At 28.5% G+C, this 15,975-nt stretch overlaps 2 protein-coding genes across 3 annotated transcripts in view; one reads left to right on the plus strand and one right to left on the minus strand.

Annotated features, from left to right (window-relative positions):
- Window positions 1-3,266: 3,266 nt before the first annotated feature.
- Window positions 3,267-12,285, minus strand: LOC116777558 (dnaJ homolog subfamily C member 11). Of its 2 annotated transcripts, XM_032671179.2 has the most exons (13): window positions 12,132-12,285; window positions 11,123-11,297; window positions 10,966-11,047; window positions 10,744-10,863; window positions 10,401-10,528; window positions 9,981-10,172; window positions 9,683-9,896; window positions 7,832-7,948; window positions 7,301-7,492; window positions 6,914-7,047; window positions 6,516-6,652; window positions 5,916-6,045; window positions 3,267-5,371 (listed from the first exon to the last, which is right to left on the minus strand). In XM_032671179.2, the coding sequence occupies exons 1-13, from the start codon at window positions 12,207-12,209 to the stop codon at window positions 5,346-5,348; spliced, it is 1,725 nt and encodes a 574-aa protein (XP_032527070.1). In that variant the 5' UTR covers window positions 12,210-12,285; the 3' UTR covers window positions 3,267-5,345. The 2 variants fall into 2 exon arrangements, with proteins under 2 accessions (XP_032527070.1, XP_061382325.1); XM_061526341.1 differs by lacking the exon at window positions 5,916-6,045.
- A 655-nt stretch (window positions 12,286-12,940) lies between these two features.
- LOC116778154 (WD repeat-containing protein 47) overlaps window positions 12,941-15,975 on the plus strand; it is a 42,954-nt gene continuing 39,919 nt past the window's right edge. The window contains exon 1 of the mRNA XM_032672065.2: window positions 12,941-13,089. The gene's annotated coding sequence lies outside the window, so the exon portion shown is untranslated. The remainder of the gene's footprint in view (window positions 13,090-15,975) is intronic.

Here is a 15,975-nt window from a genome sequence, read left to right on the forward strand (position 1 = left end):
ACCTGGGAAGGTGAATTATGGTTTCCTATTTTCAACTATATGTAATACACCTGGTAGACGAAAAACTTTCACAAAAAAATAAAAAAAAAACTGAAATGAAATTATTATTTTGATTGTCAGGAACCGAAGAATGAGTACCGAAATATGCAGACAATATAGAATATTAAAAGATCCAAGATACTGAAATTACCAATATAAGTTTTATTTAGATATTGCTTAGAAACGTAAGATATAATATTGAAGTCATATAGCAAGAGCAAATGAGATTCGTACTACTCAAAGTAACGCCTCCATGAAACGTAATATTAAGGTACCATGTACAAAATCTCATAAAAGTTTAGTCATCCCACATTACTAGAAATGGAAATAAATATAAGAGAATCACATCTGCTTCATTAAAATTATATAAAATTTTACTACTTATTTCAGTTATCTGACAGAGATCGCTTTTATGTATAAGACTTACGCTGTTTTTTCATTATCTTTTAAGGAAGCACAATAAAGAATATTATTTAATAGTAATCATTTTTCATAATAAATTTTAATCAGGACGTGCCTGTTAACAATATTTATTGTTACACAAATTTTTTTAGAAATAACTGATGTGATTTATAAAATATATATATATATATATATATATATATATATATATATATATATATATTGTTAGCCCGTTTATCTGGTAAGCCTAAGGACTAAGAGCGATTTATCAATAAAAACATTGTAAAAAGTGCCACTGGTACTAAAATATTGGTAATATCAAAAAAAACTTACCCATAAAATGGATAGTAAATTACCGTTATGTACATACAATAGTAACACCAAATGCGCCTGTCTATTCTACGTTCCACTATTATAAATATCCCGATGTATCGCGTGGTAACAATATCTTTACCATTAGTTAGCATTTTCAGAAGAAACGCAAACTGTTTAAACTTTTTCATTCATATATGTACATAGCTATACATTAATGAAAGACTAGACTGTCCGTCTATAGTTTCGTTATGTTAAACCTGTGGTAAGGTGACAATAGACGTACATAAATTTTACAAATTTATTTAATTTCTACGCGGAAGAAGCCCCGGTCAAAAATCAATAAGTTAATATATTATGCTTCAAACAAGAATAATTTAGTTTTGAGGAAGAGTCAATTGTTTTGTATAAAATTAATTTTTATCGTTTTTAATTGTTTAATGTTATTTTAATTGGCTTATAATTTTAAATGAATGAACAAATTGTTGCTGCAAAGAATTTTATGACCTATATTGTCTGTGTTAAGGAAGATTTTACTAAAGAGAAATTCAATTATAATTAATGTTATCAATTTAAAATGTATAAATGAGCTGATTTGAAATTCCTTATAACTTAATTGTATAAAAATTCAATCCACATAGAAAATGAATTAAATTACCTACAGTTATTTTTCTTAGTTCTTTTTAAATATTTATATAACTACCTATTAGAAGACTTAAGATTAAATTCCTAGCAATTGTCATATAATAAGGATGGATACGTATTAGAAACAATATGAAATCTCATTGTCAGAGGGTACTTGTGCGTCGGCGTCCATACCAAACATGTTAAAATATTCACGAACTTTAAAGTGAGTTGTGTTAATAGAGCTTACGATTCCTTGGGAAACTAATATCTCCAAAGACCATGCCATCAAGATCAACAAGTTTTACGAAGCTAACTGAAGAAGTCACCAAGAATAGGTTTGTCGGAAATTTGTACGCGGTGAAAGTGGGAACAAGAGGAACAGCTAAATTTCCCTACAACCTACTAAAAGACTTGGTTCTGTCCAAACCTTACATCAATTCATTCTTAGAACATACTACAGCCCTAGCAGGTTCGTTTTAAATTTGGTTAGGTGGAGAGAGTAGCTTGGACGATTGAGGTGAGCGTTTAGTGCGCGTTAGATAGGAGCCTCTTAAACCTACACCTAAGTCGCAAGTCCCAGGCACTGTTAAAGCCCCTCTCTCTGCAACGCGATGGACCCGGCACCCGCACTATGAATAAATGGAATGCTGAGAAGTATTATATAGTTGTTGTGGGTAGGCATTCAGCTAACGATAATTAAATCAAATTCGAACCGAGATAAACAAAATAATTTTGTAGTTTAGAACTTCCTTTGGCTAATACTCCAGAGAAAATTGTTTCCAGTTTCTAGACGACTAAAAATAGAACTGTCAGTGTGTGCCATCGATAAATAGGAGTAAATAAACTATTGTCTTTAATTTTTATTTTATCCTACTTTAAATAACACCTCATTCCAAGCTAATTATCATCATTTTTTAACAACTTTAAGAGCACAAATACAAACAAATTACGTACGTACAAACTTTTATTAAACTAAGTTACTAAGAGATGATTGAATTCAAAAAACTAGATGAGCAAATATTTTCCAAATTTAAATTAATAATAAAATTTTACATGTAACTTCTACTCAACCACTACTGTAATTTGGCTCGATAAAATTTTCTTTTTACAGAACCTTTTAATAGTAACGCTCACACGAAAATAATATAGTAATAATAATATAACACATAATTTATTAAATAACGTAAATATTACGTCATTTTCTACCTTTTTTTAAAATTTCGTTAACGTACTGTTTGATTTAAATACAATCGTAAAATGTCGCATGCTGAATGCACATTTTGGCACGAATGCCTTCATGTTTGAAAACTAAACTGAAAAAAGTAAAGATAAATTGTTTATTACACATAAAATATAAATGGGCACCCCCTTTTATGGATTATTGATTAAATTGTATATTAATGTTATATTCAAAATCACAGTTTAAAAACATTGTAACAGACTATGTTTAATTAGAAAAACAGATATTTAAAAATTAAAAGAAAATTATTTTAAAAGATCTTTTAACTAACCTGTTTAACTGAATATAATAATATTATTCATATGTCAATTTGAAATAACAATGTATTTATTTGAACGAAGAACGTATACATAATTATTTGAAATTGGAACACAAATTTTCTAGAAGTAACTGACGAACCGTGGTACAAAATAAAAGGCCAAGATAATTATGTAAATTATTTGAATATTTATGGGTACTGTTGGAAAATACATTATAAGAACAAACTTGAAACCATAAATCTAAGATTAACATGACACGTAGGTCTGCAAATGGTAATTAATGTTGTAATCAATATATTTGAGCCTCTTGTTTATATTAAAAAAAAATGCAAAGTAAAGCTCAGTTTAAATATTTTTAATTTGGGATAAATAAATGAAACAATACAGTAACAACATTTCTTTATTACAGTGGATATCAAGTTCTCAACCCACAAAAACAAGAGCTAGATCTAAATATATCATTTAAAGGCATTCTAACAATAATGGAACATCTACATTATTACACATTTCATAACAACACAATAAGATAAGGTATAAATAGACGTTCTCGTATCGTGTCCGTGTCGTTGGGTGCCACGTTACGATTACGTCAGTCGACAAAAGGAGCTTAATTACGTGCGAGATGACATACTGAGACGATGGATGAACAGTAGTTGTGTCAGTGATGTAGTTATGGTCCCGTTCAATATTGCTTATTTATTATTATTACGGAATTATTGCTTAAGGTTTCGTCGTAATAAGGCCTTCGTCGTCAACGTTCACAACAAACCATCGCTCTAACCGATTCAACATCATGAGACACGTATGATAATATTTTAACAGGCGATTCGGCTACGCATAACAAAATCCAGTGCCATGATCAAAAAAATCTATAATAAATTATAAACGAACAAAACAGAGCATATACTGTGACAGACCAAATGGATGACATTTTGTGAAAATTATTATAGATGGCGCTATTATAACTAAATAATAAATAAAGCAAATAATTAGCTGTTATTTAGTATTAATATAAGAAACGTTTGATTTATAAATTTTTTTATAGTAAATATCCTCTTTCTAATTATTTTATAATCAAACATACATACTAAGCCGACCTAGAACATTTACCGAGGCGATGTATTGCGCAACCATTGATAGCAACAAAAATATTTATATCGTAATTTAATAAATTAAACAAAATATAATTAGATTTATATAATTATACTATACATATTTAACTATAGGATAAGCAAGAAGAAATATCTCAATTCCAATTACAAATTTTTATGTTATTAAAAAAATATTTAACTAAATATGTCGAATAAACACCAGGGATATATTGCACTAATAATATATAAACTTTAATAATCTATAATAGCGGTATAGTGTTCATGTAGGATACATCCTTATATTTACATCTAAAAATATATGGGATTTCTGTAAGGCATACCTAAGGCTGACTCAATAAAGCTGAACGAAGTTTTAGCTTAATACATCAAAGTAAGTTTTTCAATATGATAATGCCAACATAAAAAAGACATAGAAAGCACAATGAAGTACATATATTGAAACACTTACTTCAATGTATTAAAACTACAACAATAGTTGTATTCCTTGAATCAGAATTATGAACAATATATTAATTTTTACAATATTATTAAATGTTCTTATGTTACATACTCTGTGTCATAGACACGGTAAATATTACTGATAAAGCTGGCCATATTTATTGCTCTTTGTTTAATAATATCGTTCATCTGCATTATCAGACGGTCAACATACTCACTATGAATGTATGCGGAAAACATTGAAATGTCCAAACATGACCATTTCATATGGTCATTATTGAATACTGCCAATGTACAATTTGATTAAAATGTTAAAAAAATTAATATGCTATTTATAACTTTGTTTTTAGATTCATGTACATAGTTGTATAAAACTTCAATACTATGTATATATTAATGTTCTCGCGATAAGGCAAGGTGAGGCATATTGAAAGTTTAATATTATTGCTATGACAAGATATATTCATTTATAACCGACCTATTAAAATATATATTTAAACATATCTAATGTTACGTAACTATACAGAATCAACACTTGTAAGGCGTACAAATCTATTAGTGTTGTATCATCTCACAGCTGTATTATTATAATCTATTCATTTCCAATGGATAGTATATGAAAAGGCATGAGTGAATGAGAAAGATTTGTGCGTCTTTTAATGTTCCCATCTGATATATGGTGTTCTGTTAATAATTACCATCAATTTGGACGTAAGAAGTTGGGCGTGTATATATATATATATATATATATGTATGGGACCTGGTCATGACACTTGCTATTTATCTGAGGGGTATGGTATAGATCCACAGTTGGTTGTTTCGCACTAAATGTCTCTTAAATCGGTCGCAATTAGAGTTCAAAGTTCTCTGGATTTTGTTACACAGTGGCGCGGACTATTTGCGCCTTTTTAGTTTTCAAGATCTGTTCTTTATTCGATGGTCTGAAACAAATGAAGGTCAAATGAATTTAACTCGGAAATAAGTAATGTATTATCACATCTGCAGATAATGCAGGTCTGTAATTTGTAATAAACAGGTGTCTGTAATTTGTAAAGTTTGTCCTGAATCCCTTCTCAAACACTGGAATTACAAGTGCAGACTTCCATATTTTTGGAATGTGGCCTTCCACTATTGATCGCTTGAACATTATGGAGATCGGAGAGGCAATGTTACCCAATTACCTAACTACCTATTGTAAGCTTTGCATGGTCAAACTACATACAAGGAGTTTCTAGTTTCTCATTCGTTAAACTTCGCACGAGATAGTATCAAAGCAGATAAATGAATGAATTACAGGAAAGACTCTATTAAAACATGTGGTAATGATATAGTTAAGGTTAGTTAACTTCGATCTAGTATATGTAATTGGAAAACAGAAATGCTGACGTTAGTGTGTGTATATATATATATGTGTGCGTGTCAGTGTGCGTGTGTGTTTAAAAATAATCGACTAGTTCACTAGTTATTTATTAGTAATGAAATTACTGTTGCGGGGCAGTACTAGCGGCTGATCGTCTGGGACGGTGGCACGATGCTCGTTCCCGTGGAACATATACAGCACAGTGAGATGTTTGTCTTCACCGACACACGGATCGTAAAAGCCAGGCAGCTCAGACTGAAAACATCGTTTGAACCACTTATATATTTGGTAACATATATTTTAAGCTTTATATTACTGATTAAGTGACGAGTATTATGTTACATATTAAAATTCAAGAATACTTCTATCTTTATTTATTATATATTCTACTCACAAATACCGTCATACTTGTACCAGTTATATAAACAGTAAATGCTATTTTAAGGACTGATATTTCGTAAATTGTTTCTCATGTTATAAGTACCCTAACCACAAGTTCTCACCGTCAAACTGCATACGTAGCGTTTTCAGTTTTTCATTCATAAAACTTCGCACACGATATCATTTAAGTAGATTTATGAATAAAAAAGATAGAAATAATCCGTAATTGGTGTGATGATACAAGCTGTGGGAGATTGTTTGAAGCAGTACCAAAATTCCCCAATATAGTGGTTTCATTAGTTTCATGAGAGTTTCGTAACTATATCGTAGATGTATGCATGTACCTTGCTGGCGTCTAGTAATTCGAGACGGCTATCTCTGATGAGGCACTGCATGGGGATAGTGACGTCAATAACCTCAGCGTGACTAACTTCAACACCATCACCTATCGGCTCACTAGACGCATCGTGATCTGACGCCCCTACAAATAAAACATTTCAAAATACTGCCATATAACATCAAAATAAACAAATATATGAATTGCTTTTAAGACATACTGATATATATAAATCTATCGTCAATGAAAGACCACAGATTAAATATACATTTTCAATCAAATTGAAAACATACCATCTTTAATTTCAAAACTTTTTTTACATTCTACTGAAATTTATTTAGATCGTTAATATAACAAAGTAATGATAATGATTTTTATCAGTACTATAATTAATCAACCACTAACCTTGAGGTAGTTTTCCATACATAGCTCTTATAATAACCAAGCCTTTCTTCTTTTCTTCGTCACTTTTTATTCTAGAATACGTTTCTCTCATCAGCTCTATAGTTGCTCTCGCCTGACGCTGCATTTCTTGTAACCTGACGTAATATATAAAAATGAGTAATAGGTTGATTCAAATTAAACATATAGTTATGTTAGTGAAAAAATTATCTGGAAACCATAAAAATTAAAAAAAAATTATACCACTTGTTTTATATCAACATAATATTATAATGTACATGTATAGAACATGTTTAAAATATATTCTAATATTTATAATTTCTCCTAACAACAAACAAATAATTTTATGAAAAATATCTATAACATTTAGTATATTTATCGTGCTAATACCTTTCAAAGTTGGCCTCCATAGATCTCTGCCGTTCCCTCTCCCTCTTATCTCTTGCTATAGGGTCTAATAGCAGTTTCTTCAACAACAGCCATGAAATTATAGGTACGGCAGTGGCGTAGAAAACGGGAGATGGCATCACCTCCTCGCAAAGATGAATAGGAAGCACCACGCTCTGTGACGAGCACGACCATCTGGAGACAAAATGATTTCTATACGCGTGCTACTTAATGATATTAACAGTTAAACGTTTTTAATGAAATGTGTTTAACCGTAATATTTCTTCGATCGATAATATATCATCGATATGCTATATTTTTTTTTTGTTTAAAAATATTTAGTTAAATACAAGTTTAACATCACAATTCGAATATGTTAATCTAAAAAGAAATCAATATTTCTTCTCGTATACTTGTTAGTAAGATAAAAATTAGATCCACTGTAAATGTTTATGTTTTGTATCTCGTCTCGCTGGACTCGGTATAAACATTGACTGTAAGTTGAAATAGTGATTTTTAATTTTAAAAACTCACTTTAGTTTAAGCATCACACCGCTGGGCACCCCTAGCATAACAGCAGCCGATACACTGCTGTTCTGGGACACTTTCTTCTCCGCGCCATATTCCACGATCGCACCAAATGTTCCCATTCTAGAACAATAAAGTGATTATTACATACTTTTGATATATTTGCCAGTTGTTTTACTTATTAAAACATGTTCATCTAATATCTATATATATTACAAATGGAGTTAATAATGCAAGTTAAATTATATCGTTGACTATAACTTTTTTGACGAGGCAGAAGGTTGATGTTGTAAAAGCAATTCTCTAAGTTTATACTTAAAACGGTGTAAAGGTTACAACACGAATGGATTACAGTTATTCCCTTTACACCTTGATAGAAATTAAAACACTTATTATCGTATATTTTTTTAGTTTTCAAATAGAATTTACCGTTTAAAGTTCTCTATTATCTTTCGGATAACGCAACAAACTATGGTTCAATATTACAACCGGGTATAATATTATAAAGAAACGAAATATTTGTAGGTCAAAGGTCAACACAAAAGTTAAAGGATAACTTTTTAAATCTTTGTCGGTTTCGAAAGACCATTAAGCGTTTTCACATTCGCTTGAATTACAGAATTTTACGAGACTGTAATTATAATAAAAAAAAATAACTATAACAAAAAATACAATCTATTTTATTGTACAGTATATATATTTTTTCTTTATATACTGCTTAAGTGGCTTCCATTAATACGTTGAATACTGAACTTTGGTTCAAACGGAAGCAATTACTTATTTTTCTCAATCAATCAACTACAATAAAAAAATATATTTCTAATAAATTTAATTAGTGAAAAATAAACTTAATTCTACGGATACGAATTCGCTGACGAAGGCTTGCATTCAATTGAGTTGTTTAACATTCTTAATGTTAAAAAAAAACCTAAGTTATAATATTCGCAGGCATAAAGTACATACGTATGAGCTTAATATTAAAATAGGATAGAATTAAACCAGATAAGGGTACAATGATGTGAACATTTAGGAGTATCCCTAAAGAATTTTTAAATACTTCATAACAAGAACCTGCGATTTGATATTCAAATTATTTCAACCGTAAAAGTTTAAAATATTTAAGAATTTCTATTAGAAGTTATGGAACGAGAGAACAAACAGCTTTCCTGTTTCTGACATAAAATATTTGCTGTTTTCTTTAGTTGTAGGTATGTAGTGATGGTACCGGAATGTTGTACTATGACGTCATGGATTCAATACAGTAACGGGTATATTTGTAATTCAGTGACATAAAATATATATATTTTTTTTTATGTATAACTAACGAATAATATGTAATCATTCAAACATTATGAGCCATTGCATTAGCATAAAATAATATTAAAACAGATAAAATCTATTTAAACAACCTTTTACTTATTTTTCTTTATGAATATTATATATCATATAGTTTTTTCTATATTTTATTTATAAAAATATATTTATCAGAATATTAGTATAATTGAAATCTAGACAAAGGTCTATATATATTAACTACGATTAAGAAAATCGCTGGCTAAATATACTGGTATAACATCGATTAGTGTGAATGTTATAAAACATATAAGAGTGTTAAGCTTATTAATTTTTTGCTTAAATTTATGTAAGCGAGCAACGCAATAATAAACATTAAACACACAAATGTATTCGCAATGCAAAATGTAGGGGCACAAAACACATAACGTTACCATAACGCTTTAAAATTACCTTGACTAAAATATAATATAAACATTTTAATGAAATTTATGTGAAGTAGTAATTAAATTATTATTCACAAAACGTATTTCAGCCAATAGCAATATTGTTATATTGACTCACTTGAAAGCCAGGCGCAGCTTGAGATCGTGATCTGTTAGTTTGCGGACGAGATGTAGTGACACGAAGGAATGAGGCGAGCCGAGTTGTACGGACGCTGACACGTGGTGGCGCTGCGAGTCACGGACGTATGTGCTCGTGAGTGAGGACCCCGCGCCTGACCCCGCACGATACGTCAGATAACCAACAGAATGAGCGTCCAGCTGGAGGGCCATCGCTGACGGAATTTATTATTAAATCTTAATAGTAAAACATAATTTACCAACCTTAACATGTCATGTTTGCAAAAATGTAAACTTACTAGATACAAAACTTGGCATAATCCCTCTGGAAGTGAATTGCAAACCCGTGCCGCAGTTAACAAACATCAATCTTGATATGGTTCTGAATATTTTGAAGCCAACGACGGGTCCGTTTCCTATACCACATTCTAACTCCGTCCAGCCTCTGTCGGAACTTAGATGGCGATTTGACACCGTAAGTGACCCCGTGCCTTTAGGGAAAACAGATGCAAACAAATTATTAAAATTACGATTAAATAAATAATATAAAATAAAATATTTTTTGGAAAATATTGAGATTTGTAACAAACGTCATATAAATAATATTAACATAAAATCAATCGACAAATAAATTCAACATTGTACTTTTTATTGTTGGTTTAAATTTTATTTTATCAAGAATCAATCAATAGAATCAAGAGCCATATTAGGATCCTCACCAATCCCATTCTGTGTGGAGATATTCCCCGACAGTGTTACAGTGTTGCGGAGTGTGACTGGAGCATCTATAGATTGCTGGATTGTCATCCCCGAGACTTCCACACTTGGGATCACAGCTGACTCCTCACTAGAAACAAAAGATATATGTAATGTTAATAATGTAATCAATTAATAAGTATGGATTAAGTTTAAAAGATGACATTGAAATTTTATAAATATAATCATTTATAAAATGCCATAGAATAATATATATGACAAGGAATATAATTGCCATAAATAATATCAAAACTCATAATATATAGATATATGTAGTTTCATGTGCTCTAGTAAAAAAATACTCACAGAATATCATACTCATCATAGTACTTCATAAACATATCAGTAGCATTTATGGAGAGTGTGATTGTGCCTCGAGGGTTGGCACTCTGCTGTAACCTTCTTTCTTCTCTTTCTCTTTTTAACCTGACAAAAGATTAATACATATAATTTATTCTTAATTGCACTTATAATCTAAGCACTTAATGACTCAACATAGATGAAATCATAAACTATAAATAACATTACCTTTCATACTCTTCTCTGATCTCCCGAGGAGTTCGTGTTCTGAATATAACTTCCCACCCATCTACTTCTAGCCCCCTTTTACCTTTCAACATAAAATTAACAAATATGTTATGATGGGAATTAAATACACAATATACATTGAGATATTTTCACATACCGAGTGTGTCGTAGATAGCTCGTTTGTGTGAGTCAGAGAGTACTTCATATGCTTCTTTGATTTTATTAAATATCTGTTCAGCCCATTTCTGTTTATTGGGATCTGTGCTGTGTTTGTCTGGATGAAATATTCTCGAGAAACGACGGTAGGCACTGTTTATTTCTTCTACACTGGCCTAGAATATATAATTAAAATTTATATATTTTATAAATCCACCTCACTAAATAAGCAGCAGTAATAAGCCAACATAAATTTTTGTACCATATATTTAGAGCAAAATATTAATTATAAGTACCTGCATACAGTGTTTATAGAAAGAACTGATTGTGTGTAATTGTTTTCAAAATAAAAAACTTTTTTCAAAAGTTACTTACTATAGAAAAAAGTGTAATGTTTGTAAAAAAATATCTACTAAAAAATTTTGTCTTGAAAATTATATTAATAGTGTGACTTAAAAAACTTCAGGAATATTTACTTTCCTTTATGTTATTTTTTTATCTAGATATATGATGAAGTAAAACATATTCTTGAACTTATTGATCACCTAAAAATTGTTATGACATGTTGAATGGAATGATTAACATTCTAAAGAACTTATATTTGAAATTTGTATTATATTAAGTTAATATATTATTAACTACATCTTACAAGCATATATACATTATATTTTAGCAAATTTCCTTAAAATAATTTTAAAAAATATATTAAAGTAAAAAAATACATAACGATTTTTTAATATAATAATTTTATGTTGGAAAATATAATATTAGTGGAAACAAGTAAACCATATCATACAACCTAGTTATACATTTTAATACAGTCGTGGTCCTAACCTATAAAAACTATTAAGTAATAAGATAAATACGTATTGAAGTTTAATTATAATAACAAAACGATGCTAAGCAAATAAATTGTGTATTATTGTTTATTTCAAATACAAATAAATAGTTATATAATTATACCGCAATATAACGAAATATTGCAAAAAATAATATACTTAAATATTTACCGTTTTTGCCACATTGAGTAATTGATAATAATTATCTTGAAGTAGAATATTATCTCCCTCTTCGTCCATTTCTCGCATTTTTATAAAAAATCCTTAAAAAATTCAGTCAAGTACGTTAAATTTCTTTTACCGCCGCACTGACAGCTGACCCGGTCATAGAGTATGTAAATTGAAATTCAAATAAATTATCTAAGTCCAACACTTTGTCATTGCAAGTGTTGTGACATTTTTGATTTGAAATAAGTCGTTTCGTTTAAAATACTAAGTTAAAAATTGTTTTATTTATTATGTCTGCTCTTTCATCGTGGATATAATGGGGCTCAACTTGATATAAAGACAGTTTCGATGTGCAGGGCACCCTCAGTTTCATTATAAATACATTAAAATAAAATAGCAGCTACTTAAGCGTTCTTAATTAAAGTAAGTCATCTTTTATTAGAATAATATAATAATATAACAATAATTAAGTAAAAATGGTGCCAGGTTCATATGATAAATATATTAATATTTTTGATGGCCGTTTTTCATTTTTCTTCTTCTCCTTAATCATTTTAATAAATTGATATATATAAATGACTAGATTAAATTAATATTTTCAGAACTTTCTGTAAATAAAATACCTGTTTTATATCCATAAAATATTTCAAATTTCTTTTACATTGATAAAATTACAAGAATTAAATAATGTCGAATTACATACATATTTATCAGTTTAAAATAGCGCATACAAAATTTTTTGTGTATTTTATATAATCTGTTAAAAAGATATTGTCGGTGTCTCAAAAAATTATATACTGTATAGTCTGTGAGTAGCTCTCTCCGACTTTGAAATGTGGAATAAATTTAGTAATTTCTTTTGCAATGTCCCGTTAAAAATATTGTTGTAAATGTTAGGATTTTTTGTTGTTATTGTGCCCTGTTTGCAGATGTGAATAGATAAATTATTTCAGCCGAAAAGGTAAGAATTTAATATTGTCTGATTCTTCAATTTTAAGATTGATTACATACTTGTTTTGATATTGGTTTAATATTTTTTATGCGCAACATTTCATTCGCCGAACTATTAAATTCGTTAATTTATTTTATAAACAACAGTGAGTTCGTATCTTTAGAATGGAACCGTTTTAAAGCATTAAGTTTTGTGTAGGTGCGTTGCGATTCGAAAAATAAAAATATGACTAATGTTCGGCGAAATTTCAACTCTCTGTTATCTTTCGAATTTCTCTTAGTGGTATGTGCTGTGCGTTAGGGATGCACCAATAATTTCGCTAACCATCTTTGTAATACTCGAGTCTTACTAACAACTTAATTTTATATTACATATAGTCAGTGAAAGTTGACTAAATTGAATTATTGCATATGTAAACAGCAATTTTACATTGACAAATTAGTTAGGAATTGTCTCAACCAATTTTCATATAAGTTTTAATGTATCAAGATGTTGCTAAATTAATTTGAAATAAATATTTTATTCAGATAAAACATTTTTTTAATGCATAATGTACAAAAAGTATAACTTTTAATACTTGGCATTACTAGGGAATGTGAATATTTTTTTTATGACATCATGTTAGTTCAATTCAATCTATATAAGGGCTTGGGAAGGTAATAAATTTGTAAATCTTTGTGTAGGTTGCCCTAGCTTGAAATGTTAACTGTCCTTATATATAATTAATACAGTAAGCTACATAATATCCATATTGATACACAACCTACCATTTTTTTTATAAATATGTGTGTCGGAGTTGTAAGGTCAATAATCATTTTTTAAATGATAATATGTCAACATATTTTAAATATGTAATGAGAAAAGACACTAATTTAGATCTAGAATTTAGGCTCTTTTTTAATATCTGAAGTGAATTATGGAATATCCAAAACAGACCCTAAATTTTAAGACTATTTCACTCGAATGTTTAACATAACATTTTGTTTAACCGCTATTAAACATTAAGATATTAAATCAATTACTTGAAAGTAGTCTATTTAATAGTAACAAAAAAATATTGAACAGCAAAAGTAATGATTGATATTATGAATCAATCAATGCAGGTGATACATATCTGTCATCGCTACACAATTGTTGTATATACATTTAAATACAAATATTAAACTATCAATTTAATTACAAAAAAAAAAAAAATTACTAAATCTCTTTTCGTAAAATATAGAGGTTTGTCACTTAAATAGTTTGTAAAAGGAAATAATTTTAATTTGTGCCTATTTTAAAAATTTAAATTTAAATATTATATATATAAAACTAAATTTAATACTCTGCATTGGAATTTCAAAATTTTAATTAAAATTTTGACACAAATATTTGTCTATAAAAATATGTAAATTAGAAGTAATATGCATTTCTAGTTTCTTTTCCAAAAAAAGTTTTTTTTTTTCTTTTCAAATGAGGTTCGTGGAGAAATATATTAATCATTGGCTTTATTGATTTTTATACATTTAATTTTTTTTTTTGATATTTTTTATATAAAACTTTTATTTTTTTGTAAAAAAAAAATGTCTTTTATAGAAAACTTGACATCAATTTATTATTTTCATATTGAAACAAATGATTAATAAAATTATAAGAAATTCACTGTTTTAACATATAAAAATTCTCTTATTTTCAATAGAGCACAAATAAACCCAAACACTACACGTAGACTTCTTTTAAGATAAAAGAAAAAGTTACAAATATTTTATTAAAAAACATGTAATATTAATATTGTTCATACAACATATTGTACATTACATAAAACAGGAAACCATTTAAAATCAGTTTATATTGAATCAATGAGAAATCTATCCATGTCATTTATAATTAGAAATAATTGACATTAAAATGAATAAATATTTGGTATTTTCATTTAAATCAGTGGTTCCCAACCGGTGGTCTGCGGGATTCAAAAAGTGGTCGGTGAACGAATTCAAAACTCTTTTAAATTTTATTAGTTTAAATAACATTTTTGTTGATATGAAATCCATCGATTTTTTTTATTAAAGTCTATTTTCGTAGTCATTCACTTTATTTTTCTTTTACATTGTGGTCCCATGTGTACAACAAAGAATACAAAGTTTTCCCTAGTGAAGAAAAGGTTGGGAATCACTGATTTAAATTATTTGCACATTGCATAACATTTTATTTTTGTTTTTTCTACAACCTGAATGGGCATAGCTCTTTTTTATTTCTAAAGATCTTGCTCACCCTTATTTTTTGGTGATCTTAATTTTATATACAAAATTTTGTCGTCTAATCCTGAATCATGTGAAAACAAATATAATTGATGTTTTTATGAATACAATTCTATAAATACAATACAGACATTATTGACGATATTATAATACATAATAACAATTAACAGTAATAAAGAAATTAAATAAAAAGTTTCTATATATAGTAAAATACAATGCTATCTACTGGGGTGCTCGGTTGACAAACTTACTTTAAAAAATATTTTTTATGCATCATTTGTATTGTATGAATCATACGAAAATAATTTTTACTTAAAATATATGACATGTATGTGAATATACTTGATAAGTTCTTTCCTCAGTGGAAAATATTAAAAAAAAATATAAAGATATAGGTATTTATAAATATTTTTTCGTGCACTTTACTTATTCACATATAGAATTTTTTTAACGGTAACATAAAGATTTTGTTTACCTAATTGCTATAGTTGAGATGGTTGTTTGTGTAGGAAAAAAATATTTCAACAACATCTTGTTACTGTGGATATATTTTTAAAGCTTTTTTAAACCTACTTACTCAAAATTTTCTTTTCCACCTGACATGTGGTTTTTAATTTTGCTGTTTGTTGTTTTAGATTCACTTGTATATATGTAGGTG

Source organism: Danaus plexippus, chromosome Z (genome assembly GCF_018135715.1).
Source record: "Danaus plexippus chromosome Z, MEX_DaPlex, whole genome shotgun sequence".
Lineage (NCBI taxonomy): Eukaryota > Metazoa > Arthropoda > Insecta > Lepidoptera > Nymphalidae > Danaus > Danaus plexippus.

What these genes read in the sequence shown, in the direction of transcription:
- LOC116777558 (XM_032671179.2), bottom strand. Translation starts at nt 12,209, where the DNA reads ATGCGAGAAATGGACGAAGAGGGAGATAATATTCTACTTCAAGATAAT. An exon ending in CTCCACACAGAATGGGATTG is followed by an intron (nt 10,173 to 10,400) that starts GTGAGGATCCTA and finishes TTTTCCCTAAAG; the next exon opens with GCACGGGGTCACTTACGGTG. An exon ending in GTATGGAAAACTACCTCAAG is followed by an intron (nt 6,653 to 6,913) that starts GTTAGTGGTTGA and finishes TTTTATTTGTAG; the next exon opens with GGGCGTCAGATCACGATGCG.